The following is a 16,859-nucleotide window of genomic DNA, read 5'->3' as shown; positions in this document are numbered from 1 at the left end:
ACAAATTCAGGGCCCTGCCGAAATTTGAGATCCCAGTGTCTGCCACTGCTCCTGGTCTCCCAGAGCCTAGTCCAGCACTCTAACCCCCTCTTTTGCACTGGCTCCCCATATATTTCCATATATTTTCTCCACATAATAGAAAGCAAAGTGGTTGTTGGATTTTTGGGGTGCAAACCGCACCTACCATCTTGACAGTAGATGCCTAGGCCTTTTCCTTCCCTCCCCACCCTATGATATGAGGGAGGGGGCCCTTAAAACTCTTTGCCTACATGCCCAGGGTGTGTGTGTGTGTGTGTGTGTGTGTGTCTGTCTGTCTGTCTCTGCAGGATGCTGTCTCACCTACTAGGCCCAGAAGGATGGCAGGCACCTTGCTAGCTAAATACACAGCCCCAACGTTAGCAACTGATAGTTCACCCCCCCCCCCCGGCAAACCCAGGATTTATTTTATTTTATTTTTTGTCGAGAGGAGAGGACAGTGTTATGTTCCCATTTTAAAGGCTGGGCAACTGAGGCTGAAGGAGAGGGACATCCTAAGGAAAAGTGGGACATTCCGGGATGAAATCAGAAACCAGGACAGCTTCTCTAAAACACGGACGGATGTCCCTGGAAAAATAGGGGCACTTGGAGGGTCGGTAAAAGGGAGACATTTCTAGGCATCTTTTGACGTCCTCTATGGCACAATCCTGTCCCTGCTCTTACCGTTTGAGTCAGCATTTTCTTCCTCTCGTTCCTCCAGACACCACCCCGTTTTGGATTCTCGTCATCTCCACTAGAAACCTCCTGTGCTTATTTGCATTCCTTGGAAATCAGAATTTCAGCATATATCTCTGAACATCCCTAAAAAGCATGTTTCTATTTGTGAATAGGCATATGGACATTCGTGGCATTCTTCCCTTTTCTTACCAATCATTTTAATCGCTTTATCTTTTTTGTAAACTGCTTTAAGTTTGGTGGGTTTCTTTTTGTTTTAACACCAAGTGGTGTATAAATTTTATGAAATATATAAATTGCACGTCTTCCTGTTATGTCATTTGTCCAAACTGCAAAATGTCAGATTCTTTATTATTATTGCTATTATTTAAGGAATGGATTTGTTGTGCCGCGGTGACAGGGTGAGCCTTGACCCACTTTAATTGTGCAAACCTAAATTTGCAGCGTGTGCTGGTCTCTCTCCCAAGAAACGCCGGCAGCCTGGAGACACCCTGCCAAAGTCCATTAAAAGTTTATTTATTCATTCACTGTCTTCATATCCTACCTCCCCCCTCAAGGTAGCGTACATGGTTCTTCTCCTCCTTGAGTATCTTCCACAACAACCCTGTGAGGTAGGCCAGGCTGAGAGGCAGTGACCGGCACCTAGTGAGCCTTGTGGCCGAGTGCGGGATTTGAACCCTGGTCTCCCAGGCTTTAGCCTGACAGTCTAACCACTACGCCACGCTAGCTTCCCAGTAACTCTAGAGTTACTAGCCAAGACATACTATCCCTCTGGCTCAAACCATACCTGCTGTTCCACCTGTTCCCCGAGTAGCAGAAAGCCCCTGGGACCAGGGATTTGGCCTCCGGCCTGTCTGTAATTATTTAGTTTATTTACATGTGGACAACTTTGGTCTCGTTGGAGGCAGACGGCTTGTGCTCATAGCAGGCAAGAGACCCACTGCCCCACATTGGATCATGAGAGAAAACGAGAGACATGCAGAGAGGATTTCCTAGTAAATGATCTCTCAGCTCTCTGATCTCTCTCCATCTTGCTTGGTGCCCGTCTGTTCCCCAAACTGCAATTTCTTCTACATGGAAGCTTTGCTCTGGCAGCCCAGCTCCACAGGGGGTGCTCTCACTTCAGCTGTCACCTGGGGGAAGCTGCCTTGGTAGGAGAGATAGGAAGCAGAAATTTCATTTCATTAGCTTTAAGAACATAAGGAGAGCCTGCAGGATCAGGCCAAAGTGCCCCCCGTCTGGTTCAGCCTCCTGTTCTGACAGTGACCACAGGATTCGAATACAAGACCGCTCTCCCCTCTCGGGGTTTCCAGCGACTGGTATTCAGGAGCATTTACTGTGGAGGCAGAGCATAGTCTTCATAGCCAGCAGCCATTGATAGCCTTCCATGAATTAGTCCCGCCCTCTTTTGAAGCCATCTAGATTGGTGCCCATCACTGCTTCATGTGGGAGAGAGTTCCAAAGTTTAACTCTGCGCTGCACAAAGAAGGACTTCCTTTTATCTATCCTAAATCTTCCCATATTTACCTTCAATGGATGTCCCAGGAATTCTAGCGTTTTGATAGAGGGAGAAGAACTTCTCATTGGCACCTCCCGTTTTCTCTGAATGAACTGGACCAGCTTCTCCTTAGAGGAACAAATATTTAGAAACCAGTGCCTGAGTTTTGATTTTTTAAAATTCTTTTTTCATAGAATCCTATCATTGTAGAGTTGGAAGGGACCCTGAGGATCATCTAGCCCAACCCCCCCACAGCTGTCCCATACAGGGATCGAATCTGCAACCTTGGCCTTATCAGCGCCACGCTCTAGCCAACTGAGCTCTCAGTCTTCGTGTGTCATTCTTTTCCAGAATGGAAGGCTGTGCAGGCAGGGACTGTATTGTTTTGAGTGTATGTAAGCCAGTCTGGGAGCCTTTTTGGCTGAACAGCGGGGTACAACTGCTCTAGATAGATAGATAGATAGATAGATAGATAGATAGATAGATAGATAGATAAGGCATATCTGTAGTTGACCATAGTGAATCCTTTGGTTCGGGCCCTCCTGACCTCTCCAAATATCTCTGCCATCCCAGGGATGATCTATTCCCAACCTAACACCCCCTAGACGATCTTCTTGGACTACAACTCCCATCAAGCCCCCAGATAGTATGGGTGTGCCAGAGCAGGCAGTTTTGCCACTGGGGGCTGATGGGAGTTGTAGTCCAAAATCCTGTAGGGTGTGCTATCATAGAATCACTGAATTGCAGAGTTGGAAGGGACCTTGAGGGTCATCCAGTCCAACCCCCTGCAATGCTCAAGTTTTGCCCAACGTGGGGCTTGAACCCACGACCCCAAGATTAAGAGTCTCATGCTTCAGTGACTTAGCTATCCCTTTCTGGCCCATTAAACTCTGGTTTCCCGAGCAAAAGATATAGCTGGCTCTACTTGGCTAGTACCGGTATCCATGACGGCCTGGAAATGGGGGCAGGACAAACGGGAAAAGGCATATTCTAGTTAAAGATGTCTGGTTCTCTGGAAACAGTTTCGACTCACCACAGGCATTCAGGCTTAAAAAACCAACCAACCCACCTTATATATATCCACACTCAGAAATCCATTCATGCATATACAGGTGGTGCAATTGGTCAGGGTGCCTGGCTGTTAAACAAACGGTTATTGGTTCAAGCCCACGCAGGGATGGCTATGGGCAGGATTCCTGCAAATGCAGGGGGTTGGACTAGATGATCCTCGGGGGTCGCTTCCAACTCTACAATCCCATGATTCTATGATATACTTCTTGTTCAGTTATTAGAGACATGTAAATGGGAACATAACAAATCAGAAAGGTGTATTCTGCTCCAAGATTCACTGGCTGGTCCTTTCAGCTTGCTACAGGCGACCGGACAAGTGTCTGTTTTTGTTTTTTGTTTGTTTTAAAAAGCCTTGTATACATCCATACGCAGACATCTGTTCGTGCATAACCTGCCTGTTTCTCTTCCTACCAGACATGCTTCTGCTACCAGTGCTTAAAAATAGCATCCTATTTCGAGCAGAGGAGAGAGAGAGAGAGAGAGAGAGAGAGAGAGAGAGAGAGAGAGAGAGAGAGAGAGCAGGGTTGCTTGGCAAACTGTGGGATGCTTGCATTCATCCTCGTAAATCCCTTCCCCGACTCCCCTTGCTTCCCCTCTTCCCTGGGGCAGGCGATTATAAAAAAAAAGTGGGACCGAGATTTTTCGAACCAGTCGGTTGGTCTATTTAAAAATCAAAATCAAAATCCATTTCATGGACCACAGGATTTATCAGTGACGTGTTTTCTCGTGTTTCCTCCCCTCCTCATTTCCATTTTAGTTTCATCTGGTTATTGATAAGCGAAAGTCCTAAGTGCTCAGCTGTCTAGAAACAGGGGGATGCCCTCCAAGGAGGGGCAACAAATGTTTTGACAAAATAATGAAGGAGAGGGCTATCCGTGGGTGCTAACCATGATGGCTGCAGTCTGCCACCACCTTTGGAAGCAGCAATGCTTGTGAAGGCCAGTTGCTGGAAGCCATGAGAGGGGAGAGGGTGGTCAGATCCTGCTCACGGGCTTCCCTTTGGGGGAACTGGGCGGTGGGTGCCATGGGCCTGATTCAGCAGGGCTGATCTTGTGTAAGGATGTCTGGAAGAATGGGAAAGTCTCAGGCAAGGTTCACGTAACAGCCGATTTTATTGGCTTGCCCCCTTTCCGTAGTTGTACCCATGCTCAAGGTGGCTTAACAGCACGAACAAAAATCACATAATTATTAGCATAGCAAAAGTAATAACAGGCTATGAATAAAACATCAAAAAGTACACAGCCAAATCAAACAATTTCCACGTAAACCACAAGATGTAAAATAGAGATACGAAAAGGGATTATCAAAAGAAGCGACAAACTCCACCACCACAACCACAAAAATCCCAATTCATTTATTTTATGGCTTTTCTACTGCACCCTTTTCTCCAAGGAACTCAAGGTGGTGTATATGGATCTCCTCTCCCCTCCATTTAATCCTCACGACAACCCTGCAAGGTCGGTTAAGTGGGGTAATTCAAACCCAGGTCTCCCAGGTCCTTCTTGTCATTTAACCCCCCCCCCAAACAACAACCCTGTGAGGTAGGTCAGGCTGAGAGACAGTGTCTGGCTGAAGGTCAGACGCAGTGAGCTTCATGGCTGAGTGTGTGGGATTTGAGCCGTGGTCTCTCCCAGTTCTTAGGCCAATGCTCTAACCACTACACAACACTGCCTCTTTGTTTCAATCTGGACCTTCCCCTGTGTAAAGGTTGACATTGAACAAGGCTGTGGAAAGTTCTTCCCAGCTTCTCCCTTTCGGATGCTGTTTGGCTCCCGGCCTGGATGCCTGTCGCTGTGAGCCTGATGCAAACATCTTGGATAAACGCTGCCGCTTAATTTGAATAAAATATAAGGCTTGTGATGGGCTGCCTGGCTTCACTGTTCACTTGTAACATCTGTGGCCGTATTGTTGCTGGACTCCAATGCCCATCGGTCTTAGCAGTGAACATAGCCAATGGCCAGGAGTTGGGATCCAGCAATATCTGGAAGGCTTGAAGGAGAGACAATGCAGAGGACATATGAGAGCCATCTTCAGATATCTGAAGACCTGCCCCCTGGAAGATAGAGCAAGCGTGGATGTTGCAGAGGGCAGGATCTGAACTGATCGATTCAAATGGCAAGAAAGAAGATTCCGACTCAACCTTGGAAAGAACTTTCTGAAGGTTGCTCAACAGTGGAACCCTTGGAAGGTGGTGGACTCTCATTCCTTGGAGGTTTTTAAGCAGAGGTTGGGTGGCCATCTGCCAGGGATTCCTTAGCTGTGATTCCTGCATTCCACGGGGTTGGACTAGATGACCCTCGGGGTCCCTTCCAACTCTACAATTCTATGATTATCTGTTCTTCTGAGTCATAGTGAGGGCTCTTGTCTCCATGAGTGGGCTGTGGACTTCCCGGAGGAATCTGCCCACTCTGAGAAGACTGCCTGTGCTACAAGTCAATTGACATATCCCTACCATTCAAATACTTCTCACTGTACCTCCCCGCTCTCCAAAACACACACACACACACACACACACACACACACACACACACACACACACACACACACCAAACCCACCCTTCTGCTAAAACGAAAACTCCAGAGTCAGCTTTATTTACAACGGCTGAGTTTTCACAGTTCAGGAGTGCAGTGCCATAGTTCATGAATAACAAGCATATTAAAAATATACAGCGACAGGTTTATTTCTCCCGTGCTGCAGCAAGCGCTTCATTGCCTGGGCCTTTTCATTCTGGCAAATTGCGGGCTTGATTTGTTTTTGGAAATTGGGCTTGCCTGCTGCCTGTTGGGGGATGTTAAAACGCTTACTCCCCTGCACAAAGAACAGATGCCCTTAACGCAGGGAGGGGGGCATTCTCATTCAATGCCCAGGGTTGCGTTTTGTGTGTGGGTGGGTGGGGGGTCCATCCTATGTTATTAACATAGGAAGAGTCCTGTTGGATTAGGCCAAAGGGGGCCCATCTGGTCCAGCATCCTGTTCTCACAGTTGCCAAACCAGATGCTGCTGAGAAACCCTCAAATGGGACCTGAGCACAAGGACAACACTCTCCTCTCCTGTGGCTTCCAGCAACTGGTATTCAGAGCTGTTGGCCACCCCTGCTTCATGTGGGAGGGAGTTCCATAGTTTAACTGTGTGTTGGAGATATTCTTTTTTGGGGGTGGGGGGCCGGGGATAAGTCTGGAGCTTTCAAAAAATGCACTCAGCACTGCCAGCTAGTTCCACGCAAAGGTGGAATAATTTTTTCCTCACACAGGCTCTTGTTATGTTCTGATGTAGCCAGATCCACTAAATCCACATTCCTCCTTTGGCCAGTTTGGCCATGCTAGTTTGATTTACAGGCTCCCTTCTGTATGAATTTGCTCCTGTCCTTCGTTCCATGTCTGAAGTGTTCCGGTTTTTGCTTTGTCGTCCTTGCAGGCCCATCTCCACCCACGCAGAAGGAGCGACTCCCTCCACTGGCCCGTTGGCTCCCCAAAGGCAAGCTTGGATTTAGACGGATGGGGGCTTCAGCCTGGCAGAGAGCAGCCCTCGAAGTGGCTCTCACCCACCTGCTGGAAGGCCTCAAGTTAGCCTTGTAATTTGGGTGGATAACCATCCAAAGGGAAGGAGCTATCCATCCTTTTTAGGGTGCTGAACTGAGAAGACTCTGTAAGCTTAGTCCTCTGGAGTGCATTTCTCTGCCAACAAAAGGAAGGAGCTGTCCACATTTTCTGGGTGTTGAACTGGGAAGACCCTGCAGATTTCTCTTATTCGGAAGGAAGGAGCTGTCCACCTATTCTGGTGCTGAACTGAGAAGACCTCCTGAGCATATTCCTCTCCCTTTGACCTCCAAAGCCAGAAAACCATGGATGAAGGTTTCAGAGACCGGACCGCCTTCATCCGTGGGGCGAAAGACATTGCCAAGGAAGTGAAGAAGCATGCCACCAAGAAGGTAGGCAAAGGGGTGGACCGGGTGCAGGATGAGTACACGAAGCGTTCCTACGCCCGCTTCGAAGAGGACGATGACGATGAGGACTACCAGCCCCAGGACGGCTACTATCGTGGGGAGCCGGCAGTGGACGACGAGGGGGCCTCTAGTGATGCTACCGAGGGCCATGACGAGGACGATGAAATCTATGAAGGAGAGTACCAGGGCATCCCCCGGAACGACTCCCTCAAGAGTGGGGACCACTTGACGGCCAACCAGGAGGTGGTGAGCGAGTTCAGGGACTTTGATGACCTGGAAGGGGAGAAGAAGAAGGAGAAGGAAGAGCTGGCCCAGCAGTATGAGCTGATCCTCCAGGAATGTGGACACGGGAGGTTCCAGTGGACTCTATACTTTGTGCTGGGGCTGGCCCTCATGGCTGATGGGGTGGAGATCTTCGTGGTGGGCTTTGTCCTTCCCAGCGCCGAGAAGGATATGTGCTTGTCGGACTCCAATAAAGGCATGCTGGGTAAGTCCCCCCAACCAAGGAGAAAATGGGCTGCTGGTGGGGGTGGCAGCTTGATGTTGGATTGAAGGGGCTAGGATATAGGTTGGCATTCATGGGTACGCTGCCTTCCAGACAACTCCACCTGCCCCAAGATAGCACACAAGTGTGAAATTCAAGTTTGAAAAAGCCTCATTGACAGTCTCTATAAGCTGTTTGCATGGGTTTTAGGCAGAGGGTAAGCCGGCTGACCCTAGCACAGGGATACCCAACATGGTGCCCTCTAGGGGTTGGTGAACTACAGCTCCCATCCATCCAAAACAGAGTGACTAAGAGTCAAGGATGACGGGAGTCATAGTCCAACAGCATCTGTAAGTCAACCCGCTGGCTATCCCCGTTTCTAGCACAAATGCAGGGACACTTGGCGTGCTGTGTCTTGAGTAACAGCCTCAGTAGGATGGTGATGAGATCTCAGCAGCACCCTGGACAGCTCCATGCAGGGATGCATGAGAGCAAAGCTTGGATGTTGTTTCAGCACCAGCCAAATGGATACATAAACAGGCAACTGTATCTGAGCAGCTAGCCCCGCCTTCTGTGGGAGGAGCCTCTTTATTTAAAGAGGCACAAGCTGTTTTAGCAGACATCAACTCCAACAGAGCAGGGGGAGGGTGAGGTTTTGCTTGGGGCTTTAGAGCAGTAGCTAGAGGAGAGGACCACCATCTCCTCGGGCTGAATGGCTCCTCTTGTGCAAGGGGTTCTTCTGGTTCAGGGTGCACACCTGGGGGCAGGGTTAGGGGAATTCCCTATCCCACTCCACCCCTCTGCCTCATCCCCTGAAGGAGAAGTGCTAGTGGTGTTGTAGCAGTTAGGGCAGGCATCCCCAAACTGCGGCCCTCCAGATGTTTTGGCCTACAACTCCCATGATCCCTAGCTAACAGGACCAGTGGTCGGGGAAGATGGGAATTGTAGTCTAAAACATCTGGAGGGCCGAAGTTTGGGGATGCCTGAGTTAGGGTCAGACCAGGAACAGGGAGAGACCAGGGTTCAAATCCCCAACTTGGAGAGGAGTGAAGCTCACTGGGTATGACCTTGTGCCTGTCGCTGCCTCTCAGCCTAACCTACCTTACTGGCTTGTTGTGAGGATTAAATGAGAAGGGAGAACCACGTACCGCACCTTGAGCTCCTTGGAGAAATGGTGGGAGAGAAATACAATACAATAAATTCAAATAAGGGGAGCTTGATCCCAGGAATGTGACACTGCGGAGAGGAGGACACTCAGTCGAAGCATGGCTGGTTTTGAAACAACGTCCAAACTCTGGTCTTACCATTAGACAGAGTGAGTCGGCAGATGTTGGGCAGTCTGCGTGTGAGTGATGAGGTTTCTAATTAATTGTAAACACTCCTCTACATGGGATCCCCTCTCTCCTGCCTCTTAACAATAAAAATCTGTAGTGAGCTAGGACTTCAAGGAGACATTGGCTTTGTATAGCCGTCCATTTGATGTGGTAGCTTACTACATTCAGGGCATTCTTGTTTTGGTTTTTACATGGGAAGTGCTCTGAAATCATAGACACCCTCTACTCCACATGGAGTTCAAAGCAGCTCATCCTGAACCCTGAACTGCCTTCAAGTGCCAGGATGTTAAACAGTCTGGACACAGGCTGAGACACAGTCTGGAGTATGGAATTCGCTGCTGCATGATGTATCAATGGACAGAAAAAATGATGGAGGAAAAGGCTGCTGATGGCTACTAGCCGTGATGGTGAAGTTCTGCCTCCTCTATCGGGGGCAGCAGCTGCAAATCACAGATGGGGAGAGCGTGGCTGTTGCACTCAGGTCCTGCCTATGCGCTTCCCAGGAGAGCCATCTGGTTGACTGCTGTGAGAACAAGGGGCAAGGGGGGCCATTTGCCTAATCCATCAGGCCCTTCTCATGTCCCTATGGAGCCTCCAGGCCCAGAGACAGTCTATCTAAACTCTTAGATTCTTAGGGGCATTTGGCCACTGTGAGAACAGGCAGTTGGATTTGACGGGCCTCCTTTGGCCCGATGGCTTTAGAAAGGAGATTAGACAAATTCACCAGAGGAGGATGAGGCCACTTGCCACAATGGCTGTTGGAGGCAGCATGCCTCTGAATACCAGTTTCTGGGAGTAACCAATGGAGAGAGGGCTCTCATACTCAGGTCCCTGCTTGCGGGATTCCCCATTTGGGCATCTGGTTGGCCACTGTGAGAACAGGATGCTGGACTAGATGGGCCTCTTCAGCCTGATTCAGCAGCTGTGCTTTTCTTGGGTCATTATAGAACCTCCAGGTTCAGAGGCATTCTATCTGGACTCCTAGGTTCTTTGGTGCATTTGGCCTCTGTGAGAACAGGATGCTGGACTAGGCAGGCCCCCTTGGGCAGCTGATCCAGCATCTGGGCTCTTCTGATGTTCCTTTGACGTCAGTGCCTTCTCCTTGTCAAGCTCGCTTATTACACGAAGGATTGTGGGACTTTTAACATCACCATTGACTATTTATTGCATTGGCAACCCATTCCTTAGCATGCAGGATCCAAGCGTGGGAGACCGCATTTCATTAAGCTGCAATAATGCAGTTCATTAAAACACAAGGCAGCCACCAACCCCAAGAACCTAGTAGAAGCACAGTAAACATCACCCGCATCTTAAAAAACGATAAATGCAATCGTTTATTGCAATCACGCAATCGATTATTGCAATCACGCAATAATGCTTCGGCAAACAGACTGGACCTCACAGCAACCATTTTTCGATGGCCTGGACTGAAAGGTGGAGAACCCCGTAGAATCACGATGACAAAAAAAAAAATTATCGTAGCCTTAATCCCTAACTCGGCCATCTCATGCGGCAAAACTGGCTTGAAGCAGGGGGACGTCGCTGCATGCTCAGAGGCCAGACTGAAGCCTCACCCGCTGCAATCCTCGGAGGAAGGGGGCGAATTGGGCCCGGCCGAGTTTTGCACTGGTGTGATCAGTCCAGATTTCTGCTCCAGGCTTGAGAGCGGAATGCGGCAAGGTTGTGACTCATCGCCTCCTCTCTCTCTCTCTCGATCCCCCCTCCCCATTCCTAATTTAGGAATAATGTGTCAGAATCACAGTGGCCCCCGAGCTTATCTCCCTGCTTCACAAGGCACTGCGGAGGCCCTGGTTGCTGTGGCGGAAAGGCTTAGGCAGGATTATATCCCACTGAAAAGGAACTGTGGTGGGAGGGCGGGGGAGCAGAGGAAACCGTGCTTTTCTGCGGGGGCGCCAAAGTGAGGAGGGCCTACGGGGGCGATGTGCATGGGTGTGTGTGGGGGGAACGCTGGCATTTCGAGGCAAAACTGACACCGGCTTTTCCGTACAGACTGCACTGCGGCAAGGCTGTTGTCCCCTGCCGAATGCCTGCGGAGACTGGACGCCACATTCCCACAGGCCCCCAAATCGGGGGGGGGGTCCCCTTTGGCCTGGAGGCTATGGAGAGAGAGAGAGAGAGAGAGAGAGAGAGAGAGAGAGAGAGAGAGAGAGAGAGAGAGTCTGCACTGTCTCTCTGTTCATAGAATCGTAGAAGCGAGTCAAAGCAATGGGGCCCATCTAGGCCAGTATTGTCTGCTCGGCCTGGCAACAGCTCTCCGTCATTTTGGAGACAGACTGTTTCCCAGCGCTTACCTGGAGAGGCCACTGGGATTGGACCCAGGACTGAGCCACAGCCCTTACCCTAAAAAAGCAATATTCTAGTCCTCATGGTTCCAAGCAAAGGGGCTGATTTAAAATAGGAACAAGAGAAGCTGCCTTATACCTAATCCGACCATTGGCGCATCCAGTTCAGTGTTGCCTACACTTGCTGGCAGCAGCTCTCTGGGTTTCCAGCTCTGCCCAGAGATGCTGGGGATCGAAGCCGCATGCAGCCTTTCCTCTAAAAAATAAGCTAAGATCCCAGTCCTCACAGTTCTGATTGAAGGACTGGTTTAAATAGGAACCTGCCAACATCTTTTTGGAAGCCTGAGCTTTGGCATCCCTCGCAGACTGGGGCCAAGTCAGCCACAGCTCCCCCTTGCCAAAGATCCACAGAGAAAGCCTGTGCTTCAAGCCATCACTAACTTGGCCTGGCAGCAACTGGGAACCCTCTTGGGATTCTTTCTGCCTGCTCTCCATCACCTCCTCCTCCTCCTCCGTCTTCTCTTCCTGAACTCGGAGCGTCCTCGACCGAAGATGACCCGCTTGCGTTCTTGCCAGGGAGCAGATGCCGGGAATAGCTGGCTCTAAAGCAGGGAGAGTTGGATGGATGGCGATTCCTCTCCTTCTGTCAAGCGATGTGGCTGAACGGGGAGAATTGTTTAACCAGTTTGGGGGCTGCTGTGTAGGCTTGCCCTTATCACCCCATCAGCAGAGATCACAAACAGGCCGTGTCCCGCGTAGTCGGGCAACTGACCTGTCAGTCACCTGGTGTCACAAGGACGGCGTGTTTTTCCTTTGCCTGCCCCATTGGAAATCAAACCACCCCAGCAAAGGAACAGCGCCTTGGAGATACTGGCGACCAGCTGATTGACAGGAGACCCCGCCATCCTCTGCAGGTGATGTAAGCACATAAGAACAGCCCTGCTGGATCAGGCCAATGACCCATCTGGTCCAGCATCTTGCTCTCACAGTGGCCAACCAGATGCGTCTTTTGGGAAACCCGCAAGCAAGACCTGAGCACAGACAAGTAACAGTCAATATTTCCTTCCAAGTGGTCAGCCTCAAACTGAAGCCAGGGGTGTTGTAATGGGGGGGGCGGGGGGAGCACAGCCCTGGGCAGCATGCTAGGCGGGGGGCAGTAGGCTGGACGGGGCTGACCATCTCCGACGGCTGCTGCTATGGAGGAGAAGCCCCGATGCAAGCGAGACTGCCTCCCTCTGCAACTTGCTTGCAGTGTTTGCCGCGGCGCATGCCTCCTGTGTGCCGCATCACCTGCGCTGTGTGTCATGACGCATGCGTTGTGACGCATGACGCATGCGTGCGACGGGTACCCCCCCCCCGGGCAGCCAGGCGGCTAGCTACGCCGCTGACTGAAGCCATGTCTTACATTTACAGTACAGCTTACCTCTCCACCCCCAAGAATCCTGGGAACTGTGGCTTGCTGGGGGTGCTGGGAAATGTAGCCCTGCAAAGGGTGAAACTACAATTCCCAGTGTTCTTTGGGAAAAGCAGTGCATGTTTTTGATACAGTCTTATTTACACTTTTCACATGACAATAAAAGGCCAACTAATTGCACAGAAAAATATTAAAAATAATAAAGAATAAAATAACAGAGAATAGAAAGAAAGGGTAGATGAGTACAGAATCCTCTCTCTCAGATATATCTTAACTTTTGAGCCATACAGAAAAGGGTGTGTGCTCCCAGCTTACACATGGGGAGTGTGCCTCTTGTCCCCCAGCCTCTCACCCCGAGAGATTTCCCTGTGCACTTTAAAACGTGCATTGAATGTGCTTTGAATATATGGTGTGCATCTGCCCCCAAACTTATTTGTAGCACTGTGGCTGCATCAGATGGATTTCTGGGCGGAGGAGGGGCAATGTTTGGCCAAGCCAGCAGTTCATCAGGAGGGGATTTCTCCCAGAAGTTGATTAAGGGCGAGGAGAAAATGCATGTCTTCCTCTCTCTCTATTTTTCTCTCTGCCACCCATCCCCAGCCCCTAAATTGCTTTTTAGCAAGCCCTGAGCAACCTGCCATTCCTAATCAGCATGGTTTGGAGAGTGAGGGAGAGAAAAGCAAGCTGTGACTCATGCAAATGATGAGACTAGAGGGATGCTCCAAAGAGACAGAGATTTGTCCTTTCATGGTGGGGTGGCACTGGGGGTGGGGAGGGTTGGATGACTGAGGAGCTCCAGTGAAGACGGATGTTGGGTGATTCAGGGCAGACGAAAGAAAGGACTTCTTCACGCAGCACAGAGTTAAACACTGGCCGCCAGTCTAGATGGCTTCAAAAGAGGATTGGACAAACTCATGGAGGAGGAGAGGGCTACTGATGGCTACCAGCCAGAATCGCTATGCTCTGCCTCCACCATCAGAGGCAACGATGCTTCTGAATAGCAGTTGCTGAACATCTTGTCCTCAAGGAATCTTTGCTCAGGTCCTGCTTGGTTTCCCTTTGGAACATCTGGTTGGCCACTGGCCAACGGAGGGGGGGGGAAAGAAAGGAGTTTATGCCACATTCCCCCACATGTCAGTGAGCATGAGTTGGCTCCTGGGTGTTTGCAGTTAGGATCGTGACTGGGCCATGGACCTCTGCGGTCAGCCCTGAGGCACCCTGCTGCTCAGCCTCAGTCTGAAATTTCAGAATGACAACGCTGGTCCACTTCAAAGGGCTGTCGTAAGGATTTATCCAAATCACTGGCAGTTCTCTTAGCATCAGACCCCTTCCAGATCTGTGATTTGGGGATGAAGATGGTGCGGGGTGCATTTTAATGGATAGGAGGGGATGTATTAATTGCAATTGATCCTTCCGGGCGCCCACGTGTGTGGGTTGAATGTACACTGAGCAGAGTTTAAAGTCCCATCCTTAGCAGAAAAATGGAAAGCAAATATGAACAGGCTGCAAAGTCTTCTTTTAATTAAGTCCCGCTGGGAAGCAAGCTAGCTCCCCCTTTTCTTACCTTGCTTAACAAAGAATCAGACAACAAACTGAGAAGTTTAAAGCATGAATTACTTATTGGTTTTCAGCTTCTTCTTCAGTAAAAACTATGCAGGTAAAATACTGATACTGTACGGAAATAAAAGTCGGAGGGAGGTCCTCCTCCTTGGCTGACTTAGGAGAAGGAGAGTGAGAAAGGGAACAGGAAATACTTCTTTGATTCTTCCTGCTCAAGAGAGGAAGGGAAATGACATCACATAGAGCCCTTTCTACCAATCGCATTTCTATGGTCTGGGACTCTGCCTACCTGCAATGCAGCTCTGTGGTCCTTAGCCCCTAAACTTACTAACTAGTAAGAATATTAAGTGTTGGATTTGATTGCAATCTTCCAAGGATGGCACCATCAGCAACAACACGGCCTATTTTACAGGGTTGTTGTAAAGATTATGAAAACGTCCTTGAAGCCTGAGAAATGTATATAACACAGGGCAGGATTTACGGGAGTTTAAAATTGCAATGATAGCTGCTCAGGTCTTGATAGACAAGCTTTACTAGCAGCAGGTTCAACCCCCAAAGACATCTCTAGGTAGGGCTGGGAGAGACCTCCTTGCCTGAAACAGCTGCTGCCAGTCAGTGTGGACATTACTGAGATAGATGCACGCCAATAGTCTGCTTCAGTGAAATGCAGCTCTCCACAGCCCTGTGCACTGCCAAACTTCAGCAAAGTGTTTAGAGTGAGCCCTTTTTCCAAGGAAAAGGGGGAGAAGTTCATGCTTCCACTGGCCTCGTGTTTTTGAAAGGTGTTTCTGAAGGTGGGAAGCGGTCTCTCTCTCTCTCTCTCTCTCTCTCCCCCCCCCAGATGAAGGCACTTCTCATTCTGCTGATGTCATTATTTCCCAACACCCCCACCCCCACCCCCACCCCTATTTCACCCTGCTGGGATTGGCGGCTGAAAAACTGCTGTCTTATTCCTCCCGTTTGTCACTTCCCATCGCTCAGCCGCATCCCAGCCCTGTGACTGCAGTTCAGATTTATGGAGAAGGCAGGATAAAAATAGACCTCACTCTCTGCTGCGTACACTCTGCCTCCCGGCTCTCCCTTCCCCTTCCCCCTGTAAAAATCCTCTCCGTCGCAGCAGAAGTCCCTTGGCATCTGGGGGTTTGATCTCGGTGGCCCCAGCTACCCAGGCCATAGCGCCTGCCCTGCTCTGCTGCCAAGCAGATTCAGTCATGGCTTATAGCATGTGTGTGTGTGTGTGTGTGTGTGTGTGTGTGAGAGAGAGAGAGAGAGAGAGAGAGAGAGAGAGAGAGAGAGAGAGAGAGAGAGAGATCTGACTCCGAAAGCAATTGACACCTCCAGGCTGGAATGCCACCATGCACTCTCTGTGGGGCTGCCCTTGAAAACAGTCCCGGCCAAAGATGATCAGGGGTATCTCAGATTTGGGTATTTCACTCCCAAAGGTTGTTAACAGAACTAAAGCATAGGGTACTACAGCAAACATATACTGCTTTGTAATCAAGCTTAATTTGGTGAACAATATTCTACGTTTCAGCCATTTTAAACATTTTTGATTGTCGTAACCCGCCCAGATTGTGGTCATGGCAACCACGACTTGCACAATGGAACACCGCCTTTCTCTCCTCCACCAAATCCCCCTAAATCTCTTCCAGGGGTTCCCCCAACCCTCCGGAGCAGATCTGAAGAGGGCAGCTGAGGAGGGAGAGAGATAGGTTGCGGTTCTGTTCCCCAAGTGTGAATCCTTGTGTGAACAGAATGAGTGTGCTCGTTGTTGTTGTTACATGGAAGATAGAACAAGCTTGTTTTCTGCTGCTCCAGAGAGTGGGGCCCCAAACCAGTGGATTCAAACAGCAGGAAAGGAGATTCCAACTAAACATCAGGAAGGAGTTTCTAAGAGCCATTCAACAATGGGATAAACTCCCTCGGAAGGTGGTGTAGTGGTTAAGAGCGGTGGACTCGTAATCTGGTGAACCGGGTTCGTGTCCCCGCTCTTCCACATGCAGCTGCTGGGTGACCTTGGGCTAGAGTTACTTCTCTGAAGTCTCTCAGCCTCACTCACCTCACAGAGTGTTTGTTGTGGGGGAAGAAGGGAAAGGAGAACGCCAGCCGCTTTGAGACTCCTTAGGGTAGTGATAAAGCGGGATATCAAATCCAAACTCCTCTTCTTCTTCCTTCATGGGAGGTTTTCAAGCAGAGGTCGGGTGGCCACCGGTCAAGGATTATTCAGCTGTGATTCCTGCATTGCAGAGGGTTAGATTAGATGACCCTTGGAGCCCCTCCCACCTCTATGATCAGTGCTGGATTTATGTATAAGCTAAACAAGCTATAGCGTAGGGCCCCACTCTCTTGGAGACCCCCCAAAAAAAATTAAAGGAAAAAACCTGGATGTACATTTCCAAAATATAAGATAAAAACAAATAAAATAAAACCTACATACAGCAACAGTGTTTTGTGTTGCATAGGCTCCTATGATGTAAGTAATGGGCTCTGCCTGTGGGTAAATGCCAGGATCTGTCCAGGTCTTCTTAGGCCCCTATGCC

At 49.7% G+C, this 16,859-nt stretch overlaps 1 protein-coding gene across 2 annotated transcripts in view; it reads left to right on the top strand.

Moving 5' to 3' along the window:
• The window catches only part of SV2A (synaptic vesicle glycoprotein 2A), a 47,884-nt gene that overhangs the window by 3,946 nt on the left and 27,079 nt on the right, over positions 1-16,859 (top strand). For both annotated transcript variants that reach the window (XM_088660042.1, XM_088660043.1), the window contains exon 2: positions 6,696-7,711. In XM_088660042.1, the coding sequence (XP_088516168.1) occupies positions 7,123-7,711 (589 nt within the window). In that variant the 5' untranslated portion in view covers positions 6,696-7,122. The remainder of the gene's footprint in view (positions 1-6,695; positions 7,712-16,859) is intronic.

Source organism: Zootoca vivipara, chromosome 16 (assembly GCF_965207765.1).
Source record: "Zootoca vivipara chromosome 16, rZooViv2.hap1.1, whole genome shotgun sequence".
In the NCBI taxonomy this organism is placed as follows: domain Eukaryota; kingdom Metazoa; phylum Chordata; class Lepidosauria; order Squamata; family Lacertidae; genus Zootoca; species Zootoca vivipara.
The sequence above is the reverse complement of the archived record's forward strand: the minus strand, read 5'-3'. Positions and strand labels throughout refer to the sequence as shown.